Below are 13,015 nucleotides of genomic sequence, written 5' to 3' on the forward strand. Positions count from 1 at the left end.
AAAATTTATATAAATGAACTTTAAATTATTATTTTGATTTGAAATATGTATCTAAAATTTAAATTTTATTTTATGATTATTTTAGTCAAAACAATGTTTTTAGGTAATTAGATTAGTCTATTTTGTATATTTTTTAAAACTGATATAATGGATTTCCAATTTTTATTAATAACATAAGCCATTATTTTTTCTTCTTATTTTTTCTTCTTGACATACTTTTATCTATGTTTCAAAGTTTTAATTTTTTTTGCATTAGTTTTCTATGAGTTATTATTAATTTTATGATATTTTTTTTGAAAATTGAACTCTTGAAATTTTATATTTGACTAAACTAAATAAGGTAATAATACTGTTGTTTTACATAATATACTATTTATATTTCAATTTGTGTTTTTATTTTCACCATAAAGAATGTTAAATAAAAACAATTATAAATATAGTGACATAATTTTAAATAAAAAAAATATAGAAAGAAGGTTGTTTAATTTATTATAAAAACAATAGCTAAATGTTTAAACAAAAAGAAGTATTAATTATGTTATTCATGTTTCCAATTAATTTTCATTTGTTATTAATTTACTGAAAATACAATGGCTAAATATGTAAATAAAAGAAAGTACACATCTCTACTATCCATCTCTACTATCCGTATTGCCAAACATATCTCATTTATTCTACTATTCATATTACCAAACATATCTCATTTATTCTATTATCTTTGTTTCCAAACATCTCCATTTTGTACTTCAACTTTAATAATATAGATTGTAGGGGAACAACACAGCTGTCACTCAAATTCTTTTCAATTTCGCGAAAAAGCTTACCCTCGCTCTCACTTGCTTCCCTTCGAATCTTCTTCGGTGACAATCCGGAGAATCGCAGGCGGCGAGAGTTACGAGCGAAGCGAGACGAAGAATGGACGAAGGATTAACGTTCCCGATGCGGCGAGAATCGGATTCCGCTTCCCGACTGAGACAGATTATCTCCGATATGCTTCCTCTCTTCTCTGAACAGCACTCCGACGACGACGACATCCTTGCTGTTCGTCATCTTCCTCTCCCTTTTATCTTCGTTTAGCTCCCTAGACGATTTCCTAGGGTTTTGAATTTTCGAATTCTTGTGCTCTTGTACGTACGTACTCTTGGATGATATAGATTAGCGTAGCATATAGGCGGACTCGTATAACTTCCGAAACGAGTTTTTAGGATCTATGCGTATGCGTAACTGCTTTGTTTGGGACTCGTTTCGTGACTCGTCTTGTTGTTGTTGTGCATCTGATCAGTTGGGAGCAGAGTTGCAAGGTCCTTTGAAGCTTGATTTTGTGTTGAGATTTTGGGATTTTTTTTTATGATGAATCAGCTTGTTTCAGGAGTATGCTACGGTGATTGTTTGTAACGGGAAGAGTCAGAGGCAGGCACGAGACTATTTGGAGGTGTTTCTTGGGGAGCAATCTGGAGAATTTGTTTCATGGTTTGCTTTCTGGGTCCCAGCTTCATGTACTCAGTGAATACATAAGGGTTCGATTTCAATGTTTGTGTTTTTCTCCTTTGCAGCTTATGGGAGCTTCTTTTGAAGGACACTACTCAAGGTAAACGAGAAACTTCTGGTTCTGAACCTAGGACTGGTGTTGAATTTGGTTCTCATGGTGCTCTAATCGAACAAGGTTCAATCTCCCCAAGTCTTGATGACTATGTTCACAAAGCTGCTACTCCTCCTACTTATCGGATGAACGTAAGACAAAAACATTTTCTCATATGTGTGAATGCTGAACCTGTTTTCTTGGGTATAAGTCTCATTGTGGATGTCTTTGCAGGAAAAGCTGATATCATCTACTGCTCGAGAAGACGTTGAGGCTGCTCATGTGTCACCAAAAGCTAAAAGCATGAAGATGTTACGTCAAGAGCTCATTAATAGCCCTTGCAAAAGGACACAACCTAAACAGAGAGAGGGTTGGAACTCGTCTAATGCTAATTACTCTAGAAAAATACTGCGCTCCGTTATCATTTCAGCCACTAAGCAACCATGTCGTATGAATCCTGATAGATATGAAAAGGTTAATTTCTTATTCCTATCTGCTTTTTTTTTCCAAATATTTATGCAGTGCCGATCTGTAGCTTAACCTCTGCACTTTTGCTCAACAGTCTGTGGATGAAAGGAGCGGAATGCAGAACCGCCTATACTTTCCAGAAAGAGAAATGAGGCAATCATATTTTCCATCTCTCCCTTCAGGTGCTATCTCGGTTCTTGACTTCTTATGATCTCTTAATAACATGACGAGTGATATACTCACACTCATAAAGACAACAACTCAGGAGGAGCTGTGTCTGCAAGATCTCATAATGCAGCTTCGAGCCAGGAAATGAACCTTCATGTTAGTGTTTGGGATCGGTTGGGGCGACCAGGCGACAAAGAATATCCTATATCGCCTAAGTTTAGGATTCAGACAGATGAAAGCAGAGCGCTTCAGCAGCCACCTGGACGCGCATTTCCTGCATCATATATTGAACAACATAGCGAGACGTTTCAGAGAGAAGTTCCTGCAGTCACTTACAGGCGCAGAGTCTTCCCACCCCTTGAAGCTAGGAAACCCAAGAGTGGAACGACTACATACACTGAACCTCATATCGCCCATAACCTCAGCAGAAAGAGGCGATATGGCATCATCAACCCCAATTCCGTAGATGCTACAGTTGGTGATCTTAGCAGTGTTCTTCAGTATAAGCAAGCTAAACAGGATGTTGAAAAGCAAAGCCTGCTCTCCTATCAGTCCAAAAGGCCAGATATTTTTTCAGTACGTATGATAGCTATTATGCTTTATTGCCATTTGAATCTTGAGATTCCTCACATCTCAAACGATGATGTCTTTCCTTTTATCAGGAAATAGTGAACATGAAACAAAAGCTGCAACAACTAGAGATCCAGATTAATAAAGCGAAGCATTTGAAGAAACAGAAAGTTGAAGAACTCAGAGGCTCACCACAATCTGGTATGTAAACTCTACGTTCTGGAGTAGCCAGCCAATATTTCTCTTCCAATTTTAAAATACTACTACTATTCCAAAGTTTCCATTACCTGATATGTTTTGTTCTTTGAAGCCTTGAGTTTACTGCTTTCCATTTCCAAGTTCATGCGATTCAATTTTTCAACTTAATTTGAGAATCGCCTGAAGCTTAATCTTATGTAATCTTCTGAATAAGTCATTGATGCTTCTACTTTTATGACTATCATGCTGCCTCGTTTCACTTGATAAGTTCTTCTGTGCAGGCGAGTTGCAGAAACAACAGGATGTCACAGAATCAAGCATCATACATGTTACCAACGTAATCCTATTTCCTTAAACTTTCTTCTTTGGATGATGTTAGAATTTTTACCCGAGTCCCTACCCTCTATTCACATGATTCTTAGATTGAGAAATTATTCAATCCTCTTTAATGCATGATGGTTCTGAAGTTGTGTCGTATAGAATACGTCACTAAAAGATATCTGGAACTTATTGAAATATCTCCTTCATGAAACTTATCAGGTACACTATGCGGCAAGAAAAGAAGCTATATCAATGTTGTTCAGCAAGTGCGGAGCTGTCAAGAACGTTACGATCGTAACTGATCCAGTAACTCAACATCCAATGGGGTAAAAACTCTTCCTCTTAATGCGTAGCAAGAGTTTACCACACACAATACACATTTTAAGCAAGAAATCGTAATCATAGTTATAAGAAATCATCCCTTCTCCAGGGCTGCTTTCGTGACTTTTGCTGCAAAGGAGTCAGTTAACAATGCAAAAGCTCTTAGCGGCACAATCTTCTATTCAAGACCAATCAAGGTCCACTTCAGTTCTTCTCTGTCTTGGTCCATGTTCCAACTCAAACTTATCTGTTTTCCAACTGTTCAGGTTTCAGAGTCACACATGATAACTTCTGGAGTAATGTCGCAGACACGAGCACCGCAGGTAATCACTGGAAGTTAAACCACCAGAAACATTATGGTAGGGCAATACGCAAAGGTAGTCCGAAAACATCAGCTTAACGACGTCGTTGTACAGCTTTTATGGGACTTTTGATTCTAAGTAAGAACGAAGAAACTAATAAGAATAAATTTGTTTGGACACAGTCTAAACTTTAATCTCTGCTTTTTTGTTTTCTTCTTAATTAACTGAACATAAACACACAAACTAGACCTTCTGTTATCTTAAGACCACAACATTACCTTTTAATATATAAACTAGATTTTGACCCGCGCTTTTGAAGCGCGGGATATTTTACGATGAAAAAATTCACTAATAATTTAACAAATATTTTGGTTATTTTAAAAGAGTGTGTATTTAAAATATTTTTGCATTTAAATCAGTATTTTTAAATTCAACCCGATTGTGATTATACCGGTTAATCCGGAGATCTGACAATTCAATTTATGTTTTTAAAATATTCATATTAAAAATCACTAAAACCCGAGACTAACCGATTGAACTGATTGATGACCGATATGTAATCTAATTGGATTTAAATTGTAATAGTTTCATAATTTGTAATCTTATAATCGAAATTTTAAAGTTCACTATTTTGCAATTTATGAAATTATGACGTTTCTACAAAATTTTAAAGAGAAAATGATAGATATAAAATAACTAAGATTAATTATTGTATTATTTGGAAACATTGATAGTAGTATAAAAAATATATTGTTTGGAAACATTGATAGTAGTATAAAGAAATAAGTATATTGTTTGGAAACATGGATAGTAGTATAAAGAAAGGAACATTAGTGACTTAATGTATGTTTAACTATAAAGTATAAAGGTGTATTTAATTTAAAAACTTACAAAATAAATGTTAGGTCCAACAGAATGTTTCTGTTTTAATAAGATAGATTTTTAAAATATTCATATTAAAAATCACTAAAACCCGAGACTAACCGATTGAACTGATTGATGACCGATATGTAATCTAATTGGATTTAAATTGTAATAGTTTCATAATTTGTAATCTTATAATCGAAATTTTAAAGTTCACTATTTTGCAATTTATGAAATTATGACGTTTCTACAAAATTTTAAAGAGAAAATGATAGATATAAAATAACTAAGATTAATTATTGTATTATTTGGAAACATTGATAGTAGTATAAAAATATATTGTTTGGAAACATTGATAGTAGTATAAAGAAATAAGTATATTGTTTGGAAACATGGATAGTAGTATAAAGAAAGGAACATTAGTGACTTAATGTATGTTTAACTATAAAGTATAAAGGTGTATTTAATTTAAAAACTTACAAAATAAATGTTAGGTCCAACAGAATGTTTCTGTTTTAATAAGATAGATTATTTGGAAACATTGATAGTAGTATAAAAAATATATTGTTTGGAAACATTGATAGTAGTATAAAGAAATAAGTATATTGTTTGGAAACATGGATAGTAGTATAAAGAAAGGAACATTAGTGACTTAATGTATGTTTAACTATAAAGTATAAAGGTGTATTTAATTTAAAAACTTACAAAATAAATGTTAGGTCCAACAGAATGTTTCTGTTTTAATAAGATAGATTTTTAAAATATTCATATTAAAAATCACTAAAACCCGAGACTAACCGATTGAACTGATTGATGACCGATATGTAATCTAATTGGATTTAAATTGTAATAGTTTCATAATTTGTAATCTTATAATCGAAATTTTAAAGTTCACTATTTTGCAATTTATGAAATTATGACGTTTCTACAAAATTTTAAAGAGAAAATGATAGATATAAATAACTAAGATTAATTATTGTATTATTTGGAAACATTGATAGTAGTATAAAAAATATATTGTTTGGAAACATTGATAGTAGTATAAAGAAATAAGTATATTGTTTGGAAACATGGATAGTAGTATAAAGAAAGGAACATTAGTGACTTAATGTATGTTTAACTATAAAGTATAAAGGTGTATTTAATTTAAAAACTTACAAAATAAATGTTAGGTCCAACAGAATGTTTCTGTTTTAATAAGATAGATTATTTGGAAACATTGATAGTAGTATAAAAAATATATTGTTTGGAAACATTGATAGTAGTATAAAGAAATAAGTATATTGTTTGGAAACATGGATAGTAGTATAAAGAAAGGAACATTAGTGACTTAATGTATGTTTAACTATAAAGTATAAAGGTGTATTTAATTTAAAAACTTACAAAATAAATGTTAGGTCCAACAGAATGTTTCTGTTTTAATAAGATAGATAAGATAGATATACAAACGGACACACAGACACATACTTAATTATCTAAAAGACCTTTTTCTTATATATTTTCTTCTTCTTTCTCTTTTATTTAGTCGATAGTCATTGGCCGACTCATGCAACATCTGAAACGGGCTTTTCTAGCTGTCGTCATTATCTCTGTTTCCGCAGCTTCAAGCATACTCACAACCTCAACGAAACTCGGACGCACTTCCGCGTTACCATCCCAGCATCGAGTCATGATCTCACTCAGCACCGGGAGACAGTCGTTTGGGACCGTTGGACGGAATCCTCGGTTCACAACTGCAAACGCAGCCTGTACTGCTGTCATGTTCTGGAACGGTAGCTGTCCTGTGATTAACTCCCACAGCACAATCCCAAAACTATACACATCCACTTTCTGGTTGTATGCTCTGTGCTGTATCATCTCCCTGCATCCATCAACAGAAAACATGATCAACATTAGTATAGAGACAAGAACTATAGAAAGGTTTTAAAATGAAACTTACGGAGCCATCCATCTGTAAGTTCCGGTTTCTGGTGTCATTCCTTGCGTCTGAACTTCGATTCTTGCAACTCCAAAATCAGCAATCTTGATTGACTTGTCAGCAGAGATGAGGAGGTTATCCGACTTGAGATCTCTGTGTATGAAGTTGCGTGCATGGACATAAGCCATACCCCTAGCGACATCCAACGCCTGCTTCACAGCTATCTTCAACGGCACTGCACGGTTCTGTCTCTTTGTCAGAAACTGCCTCACGGAACCTCCTTTGGCGTACTCAGTCACTATACACCACACCATTGGCTTCCGACAGGCACCGATGAACCTCACGATGTTTGGATGCTTCAGATTCGCAAGCATAGTCACCTCTTGCTGGAACTGCTGTTCCATGAACTGCGCCTTTTCCAGGTTGTTCTCTGGCCTCTCGAGTATCTTGATCGCCACATCCACCCCATTGTAAGTCCCTTTGTATAACTTACCAAAAGCCCCCTGAGCAAAGGGAGGACCCATGTAGAGATTCCTCAGATTTATCGTCCACTCTTCGTAGTTAGCCAGCCCTTCGGTTGGATACCTGCTATCCATCAGTGCATGAGCCAAGGCATCATCGTTCAACGAATGTGTGACTTTCCCGGCCGGGCGGAACACGCTTTGGCCAACAGAAGGTGATGAGTAGGCATTATTGCGCAGCGGCTTCAACCCCGGGTGGCTGATAAGAGCGTCACTGGAACCAACGCTGCTGTTGCCGATAGACATTGACACAGAACCTCCAGCGTTACTCGTCTGCATGGACATGTTGGTGCCTTCATTAAGCTTCTGATAGAAGTCTTGCGTGAAAGCATAGTAGTTGTTGTCATTGTTGTTGTTGTTGTTGTGATTCAGCACATTGAACTTTGCTCCGTCTAGCATCTTTCCAACCTTAGTTATTCTCCGACCAAACTGCAAGGACACACACATTAAAAAAATCATTTAAACTAAAAATGACTCTAAGCAATCACTTCAAGAAAAAAGATACCAAAAGTGATTTTGTGTGTTTTAAGTGCATGAAACCACAGAAAACTTATTTATGAAATGAAAAATAAGAACCTTGAGCTTATTTAGGGTTCACCTAGAACTTTCTAAGCCCAATAAAATAGTGGGGAACACATGAAATACACATCTCTTACATTAGTTGAGTAAAAGGATCAAAGGGTGAAGAAGAAGACAGTGAGAAGCAACTGATTATATTAGAAACTAAGAATCTTTAGCTCATCAAATCAGAAACCTAATTAAGAAGGAATTGAGAGAAAAAGGAACGAAGAAGAAGGAGGAGATGAAGAATGAAGAAGACGAGTCAGTTGTCGTTCACTATTTATTTAATTTTTGGGTTCGCTTTATTTAATTTTTTATCCATATTTTGAAGCCACACTCTCGCTCACAGGGACTGTTTCACACAATTATGCAATATAATATTATTGCCAGCTAATGAAAACCCAACGCTTGTCTTCCTTTTCAGACAATTATTATTATATTGTCTAAACAGAAACTTTTATTTTATAACGCTCGAACCTCTCAAACTCGTTTGTTTCAATTAAAGAAAAACAAAGAAGAAGAAAAATCTCGTATTTTGATAAAAGTTTACAGATGGAATAAAATCAGGTAAGCGTTTTTGTTTGAAAGCAGGTGGCTTCTGTTTTTCACAACCGTTACTTTTGTCCTCTTCTTCTACAGGCTAGTTTTTGGATTCCTTGCCAACAAAACTAATATATTTTGAGAAAGATTTTTTTTTTTTTGTAACTGGTGTTCATTATTGCATTTATAATATATATATAATTAAGACATCACATCATAAATTTTGAGAAATATTTTGATAAATGAGGTACGCAACCTACTTGTTTTCAAAAATAAGTCCAATATTGTATTTAATTGCTATTTTTGACAATTTTATATTGTTAGTGGTTTACATTTGTGGTTGAAGGATCTTTTGTAAAAATAATGATACATAATTTTAATAATATTTTTTGAAACGAAAATGATAAACAATATTAAAATGAAAAAGATACATAATTTTAATCCAAATTAAACTCTGTCATTTCAGTTTTATAAGTGTTTTCGGTTATGTTGATTTTTCTTAGATATTTCATATCAATAAAATTAAAGCTAGTTTACTCTAATGTCTAAACTAATGTGTTATTTAGAATATTTTAATAAATAATATAATGTAAATATATTTCAAGCATAAAAACAAGATTATTTGTAGTGTCAAACTTGATAATTTCCAACAATTAACTGTTGTTAACTATTTACTGTTTAGTTAGACCATCTTTTTTTTTTCTTTTTTTAGACCATCTTCTATAGTAAGAATGAATGATACCTTTAACATAATGGTCATCTTGTTCTTTGTATTTTAACTGTGTTTATAGCTGATGACAAAGAAACAGTGTTTATAGTTTGCTGATTCTAGATATGTGTATTCATGATAGTTTAGTATAACGTCAAAACTAATGTGTATTCTGAAAAATATTAATACAGTATTCATTAATAAATTACATATGTGTAAAATCGATGATTTGACAGTTTTATGATGTAAACATAGTTATGTTATATTTTATAAGTTAAATGGCTCACAACTATAGAACACTTATTTTGTATTTTGTTTTTAAAAATGTTTTTTTCAACTTTAACGTGTTTATATTTCGTGATTTTTTTAGATATCAATAATATTCATCGTAATCAGTATAACGCCAAACTAGCATGTTATTTGTGTTATTTGGAAAATATTAATAATTTTTTTGTTAACGATTTAATAATATTTCAGAAATAATTATTTTAACAATTTTATGTTGTTAGGGCTTAGAATATCTTCTATTATTATACAGTTTCTAAATTTATAATTATATTTTGTGTTTTGTTTTAAGAATGTTTTTCAACTTTGATGCATTTATAATATATTCAGCGTCATTAAGTAATAACGAAAATGCAAAAGAGTTATTTGGAAAATATTAATAATTTTCTTGTTAACAATTTAATATTGTGTTAGAAAATATCATCTCGACAATTTTATGTTGTTAACGGTTTGTCGTTGTCGTTGGAATAAGTTTTAAAATTAAACGGTTCATAACTTTATAATGACTGTTTTTGTCTTTTATTTTGAGAATGTTTTTCAATCTTAATGCATTTACATGCCGATTATTTGTATATGCTAATAATATTCAGTGTCGTTTAGTAATAACGACAAAAGACGTGTTATTTGGAAAGTTATAATATGTTTTTGTTAACGATTTAACGTTGTGTCAGAAAGAATCATCTAGACAATTTTATGTTGTTAACGGTTTATCGTTGTCGCTATAATATATTTTATAATTTGACGGTTCATAATTTTATAATAACTATTTTCGTCTTTTGTTTTAATTTTTTTTTCACATTTTATGCATATAACGGTGAGTTGTATATAATAACAACATTCAGCGTCATTTAGTAATAACGACAATACAAAAGTGTTATTCAGAAAGTATTAATAATTTTTTTTGTTAAAAATTTATCACTGTGTCAAAAAGATCATCTCGACAATTTTTGTTGTTAACGGTTTACCGTTGTCGTTAGAATATCTTTTATAATTAAACAGTTCATAATTTTATAATGATTGCTTTTGTCTTTTGATTTAAGAATGTTTTTCAACTTTTATGCATTTATATGTTTATATACTAATAATATTCAGCATCATTTAGTAATAACGACAAAACAAACGTGTTATTTGGAAAGTATTAATAATTTTTTATTAAGAATTTAACATTGTGTCAAAAAGAATCATTTCGACAATTTTATGTTGTTAACAGTTTACCATTGTCGTTAGAATATCTTTTTATAATTAAATGGCTTATAACTTTATAATGATTATTTTGTCTTTTGTTTCAAGAATATTTTTCAACTTTTATGTAATTTATATGTCGATGATTTGTATATAATAACAACATTCAGCGTCGTTTAGTAATAACGACAAAACAAATGTGTTATTTGAAAAATGTTAATAATTTTTTTGTTAGCGATTTAACACTGTGTTAAAAAGGATCATCACGACAATTTATTGTTGTTAACGATTTACCGTTATCGTGAGAATATATTTTATAATTAAACAGTTCATACCTTTGTAATGATTATTTTGTCTTTTAAGAATGTTTTTCAACTTTTATGCATTTATATATCGATATTTTTTTGTACTAATAATATTCAGCGTCGTTTTGTAATAACGACAAAACAAATGTGTTATTTGGAAAGTATTAATGATTTTTGTTAACGATTTAACATTGTGTCTCGACAATTTTATGTTGTTAACGGCTTCCCGTTTTTGTTAGACTATCTTTTATAATTAAACAGTTCATAACTTTATGATGATTATTTTTGTGTTTTATTTTAACAATGGTTTTCAAATTTTATGCATTTATATATCGATGGTTTATATATAATAACAATATTCAGTGTCATTTATTAATAACGACAAAGCAAACGTGTTATTTAGAAAGTATTAATATTTTTGGTTAACGAGTTAACATTATGTCAGAAAAGATTGTTTTGATAATTTCATTTTAAACCGGTTTATCGTTTTCGTTAAAATATCGTTCATAATAAAATGGTTTACAATTTCATATATAATGATTATTTTAGTCTTTTGTTTTACGAATATTTTTCAACTTTTATGCATTTATATGTTGATGATTTGTATATGCTAATAGTATTCAATGTCTTTTAGTAATAACCACAAAATAAATGTGTTATTTGGAAAGTATCATTAAATATTTTGTTAACGGCTTAACAATGTATCAGAATTACATATGGAAATAAAATATGTAACTCGAAATCCAAAACAAACCCGAACAAAAAAAACATAACCTTGTCCAGTCTAAAATATAGAAATAACCCAAATGGATCTTGTAAGATGTTACAAAACATATCCGAACATGATGTGTTATCCACCAAATCCAAATGGATAACCCGAAAAACCTGTAAAACCCATAAACCTGAAAAATATATGAAGAAACAGATCTGGATGTCCAAATTAATATGCAATGAAAATATTTGAAACATAAATATGTTATTTCAAATATTGAATTCATATTTATTTTGATATAATATCAAACATAAGTATTTAAATTTTATATAAACATTGTAGATACCTAATTTATATAAATAAGTTTTTATTTCTTATGTTTTGTTTTTAAATTTTAGATTTACTTTGGGTATAGCTGAACTGATATAACTTGAATCTGAACTATATATGGTTACTTTATGAGTTTTAGGATATAATACAAATTAGAACCGAAACCGATGTAAGATATCCAAACCCGATCCGTACTTGCAAATTTACTATAATAGGATTTAGGATGTGATAAAAATTAGAACCGAAATCTGAAATACAAAATTTAACTCCAATGGATATCGACAATACAAAAGTGTTATTCGGAAAGTATTAATAATTGTGTTTGTTAACAATTTAACATTGTGTCAAAAAGATCATCTCCACAATTTATGTTGTTAACGGTTTACCATTGTCGTTAGAATATCTTTTATAATTAAACAGTTTATAACTTTATAATGATTGTTTTTTTCTTTTGATTTAAGAACGTTTTTAACTTTTATGCATTTATATGTTTATATATTAATAATATTCAGCATCGTTTAGTAATAACGACAAAACAAAGGTGTTATTTGGAAAGTATTAATAAATTTTTTATTAACGATTTAACATTGTGTCAGAAACGATCATCTCGACAATTTATGTTGTTAACGGTTTACCGTTGTCGTTAGAATATCTTTTATAATTAAACGGTAATAACTTTATAACTGTCTTGTCTTGTCTTCTGTTTTAAGAATTTTTCAGCTTTTATGTATTTATATGTCGATGATTTGTTTAATAACAATATTCAGCGTCATTTAGTAATAACGAAAAAACAAATTTGTTATTTGAAAAATATTTATAATTATTTTAGCGATTTAACATTATGTTAAAAAGGATCATCTCGACAATTTATTATTGTTAAAGATTTATCGTTGTCGTTAGAATATCTTTTATAATTAAACAGTTCATAACTTTGTAATGATTATTTTGTCTTTTGTTTTAGGAATGTTTTTCAACTTTTATGCATTTATATGGCGATAATTGTTATATACTAATAATATTCAGCTTCATATAATATTAACGACAAAACAAATGTGTTTTTGGAAATTAGTAATAATTTTTGTTAACGATTTAACATGTGTCAGAAAGGATCATCTCGGCAATTTTATGTTGTTAACGGTTTATCGTTGTCGTTACACTATC

At 30.8% G+C, this 13,015-nt stretch overlaps 2 protein-coding genes across 4 annotated transcripts; one reads left to right on the plus strand and one right to left on the minus strand.

Annotated features, from left to right (window-relative positions):
- The first annotated feature begins 779 nt into the window (after positions 1–779).
- LOC108854069 (uncharacterized) lies at positions 780–4,132 on the plus strand. 3 transcript variants are annotated; one of them, XM_057007317.1, is made up of 12 exons: positions 780–1,041; positions 1,370–1,470; positions 1,554–1,588; positions 1,664–1,731; positions 1,814–2,053; positions 2,142–2,229; positions 2,301–2,791; positions 2,878–2,986; positions 3,265–3,320; positions 3,524–3,630; positions 3,735–3,822; positions 3,892–4,132. In XM_057007317.1, the coding sequence occupies exons 1-12, from the start codon at positions 916–918 to the stop codon at positions 3,964–3,966; spliced, it is 1,584 nt and encodes a 527-aa protein (XP_056863297.1). In that variant the 5' UTR covers positions 780–915; the 3' UTR covers positions 3,967–4,132. The 3 variants fall into 3 exon arrangements, with proteins under 3 accessions (XP_056863297.1, XP_056863296.1, XP_018483067.2); XM_057007316.1 differs by having other exon boundaries at positions 1,554–1,731; XM_018627565.2 differs by having other exon boundaries at positions 1,554–1,731; positions 2,313–2,791.
- Positions 4,133–6,109: 1,977 nt separating this feature from the next.
- LOC108837322 (serine/threonine-protein kinase STY13) lies at positions 6,110–7,668 on the minus strand. Its single transcript, XM_018610378.2, has 2 exons — positions 6,731–7,668; positions 6,110–6,652 (listed from the first exon to the last, which is right to left on the minus strand). The coding sequence occupies exons 1-2, from the start codon at positions 7,627–7,629 to the stop codon at positions 6,313–6,315; spliced, it is 1,239 nt and encodes a 412-aa protein (XP_018465880.2). The 5' UTR covers positions 7,630–7,668; the 3' UTR covers positions 6,110–6,312.
- Between the last annotated feature and the right edge of the window lie 5,347 nt (positions 7,669–13,015).

The sequence above is a fragment of the Raphanus sativus genome, chromosome 4, assembly GCF_000801105.2.
Source record: "Raphanus sativus cultivar WK10039 chromosome 4, ASM80110v3, whole genome shotgun sequence".
Classification (NCBI taxonomy): Eukaryota; Viridiplantae; Streptophyta; class Magnoliopsida; order Brassicales; family Brassicaceae; genus Raphanus; species Raphanus sativus.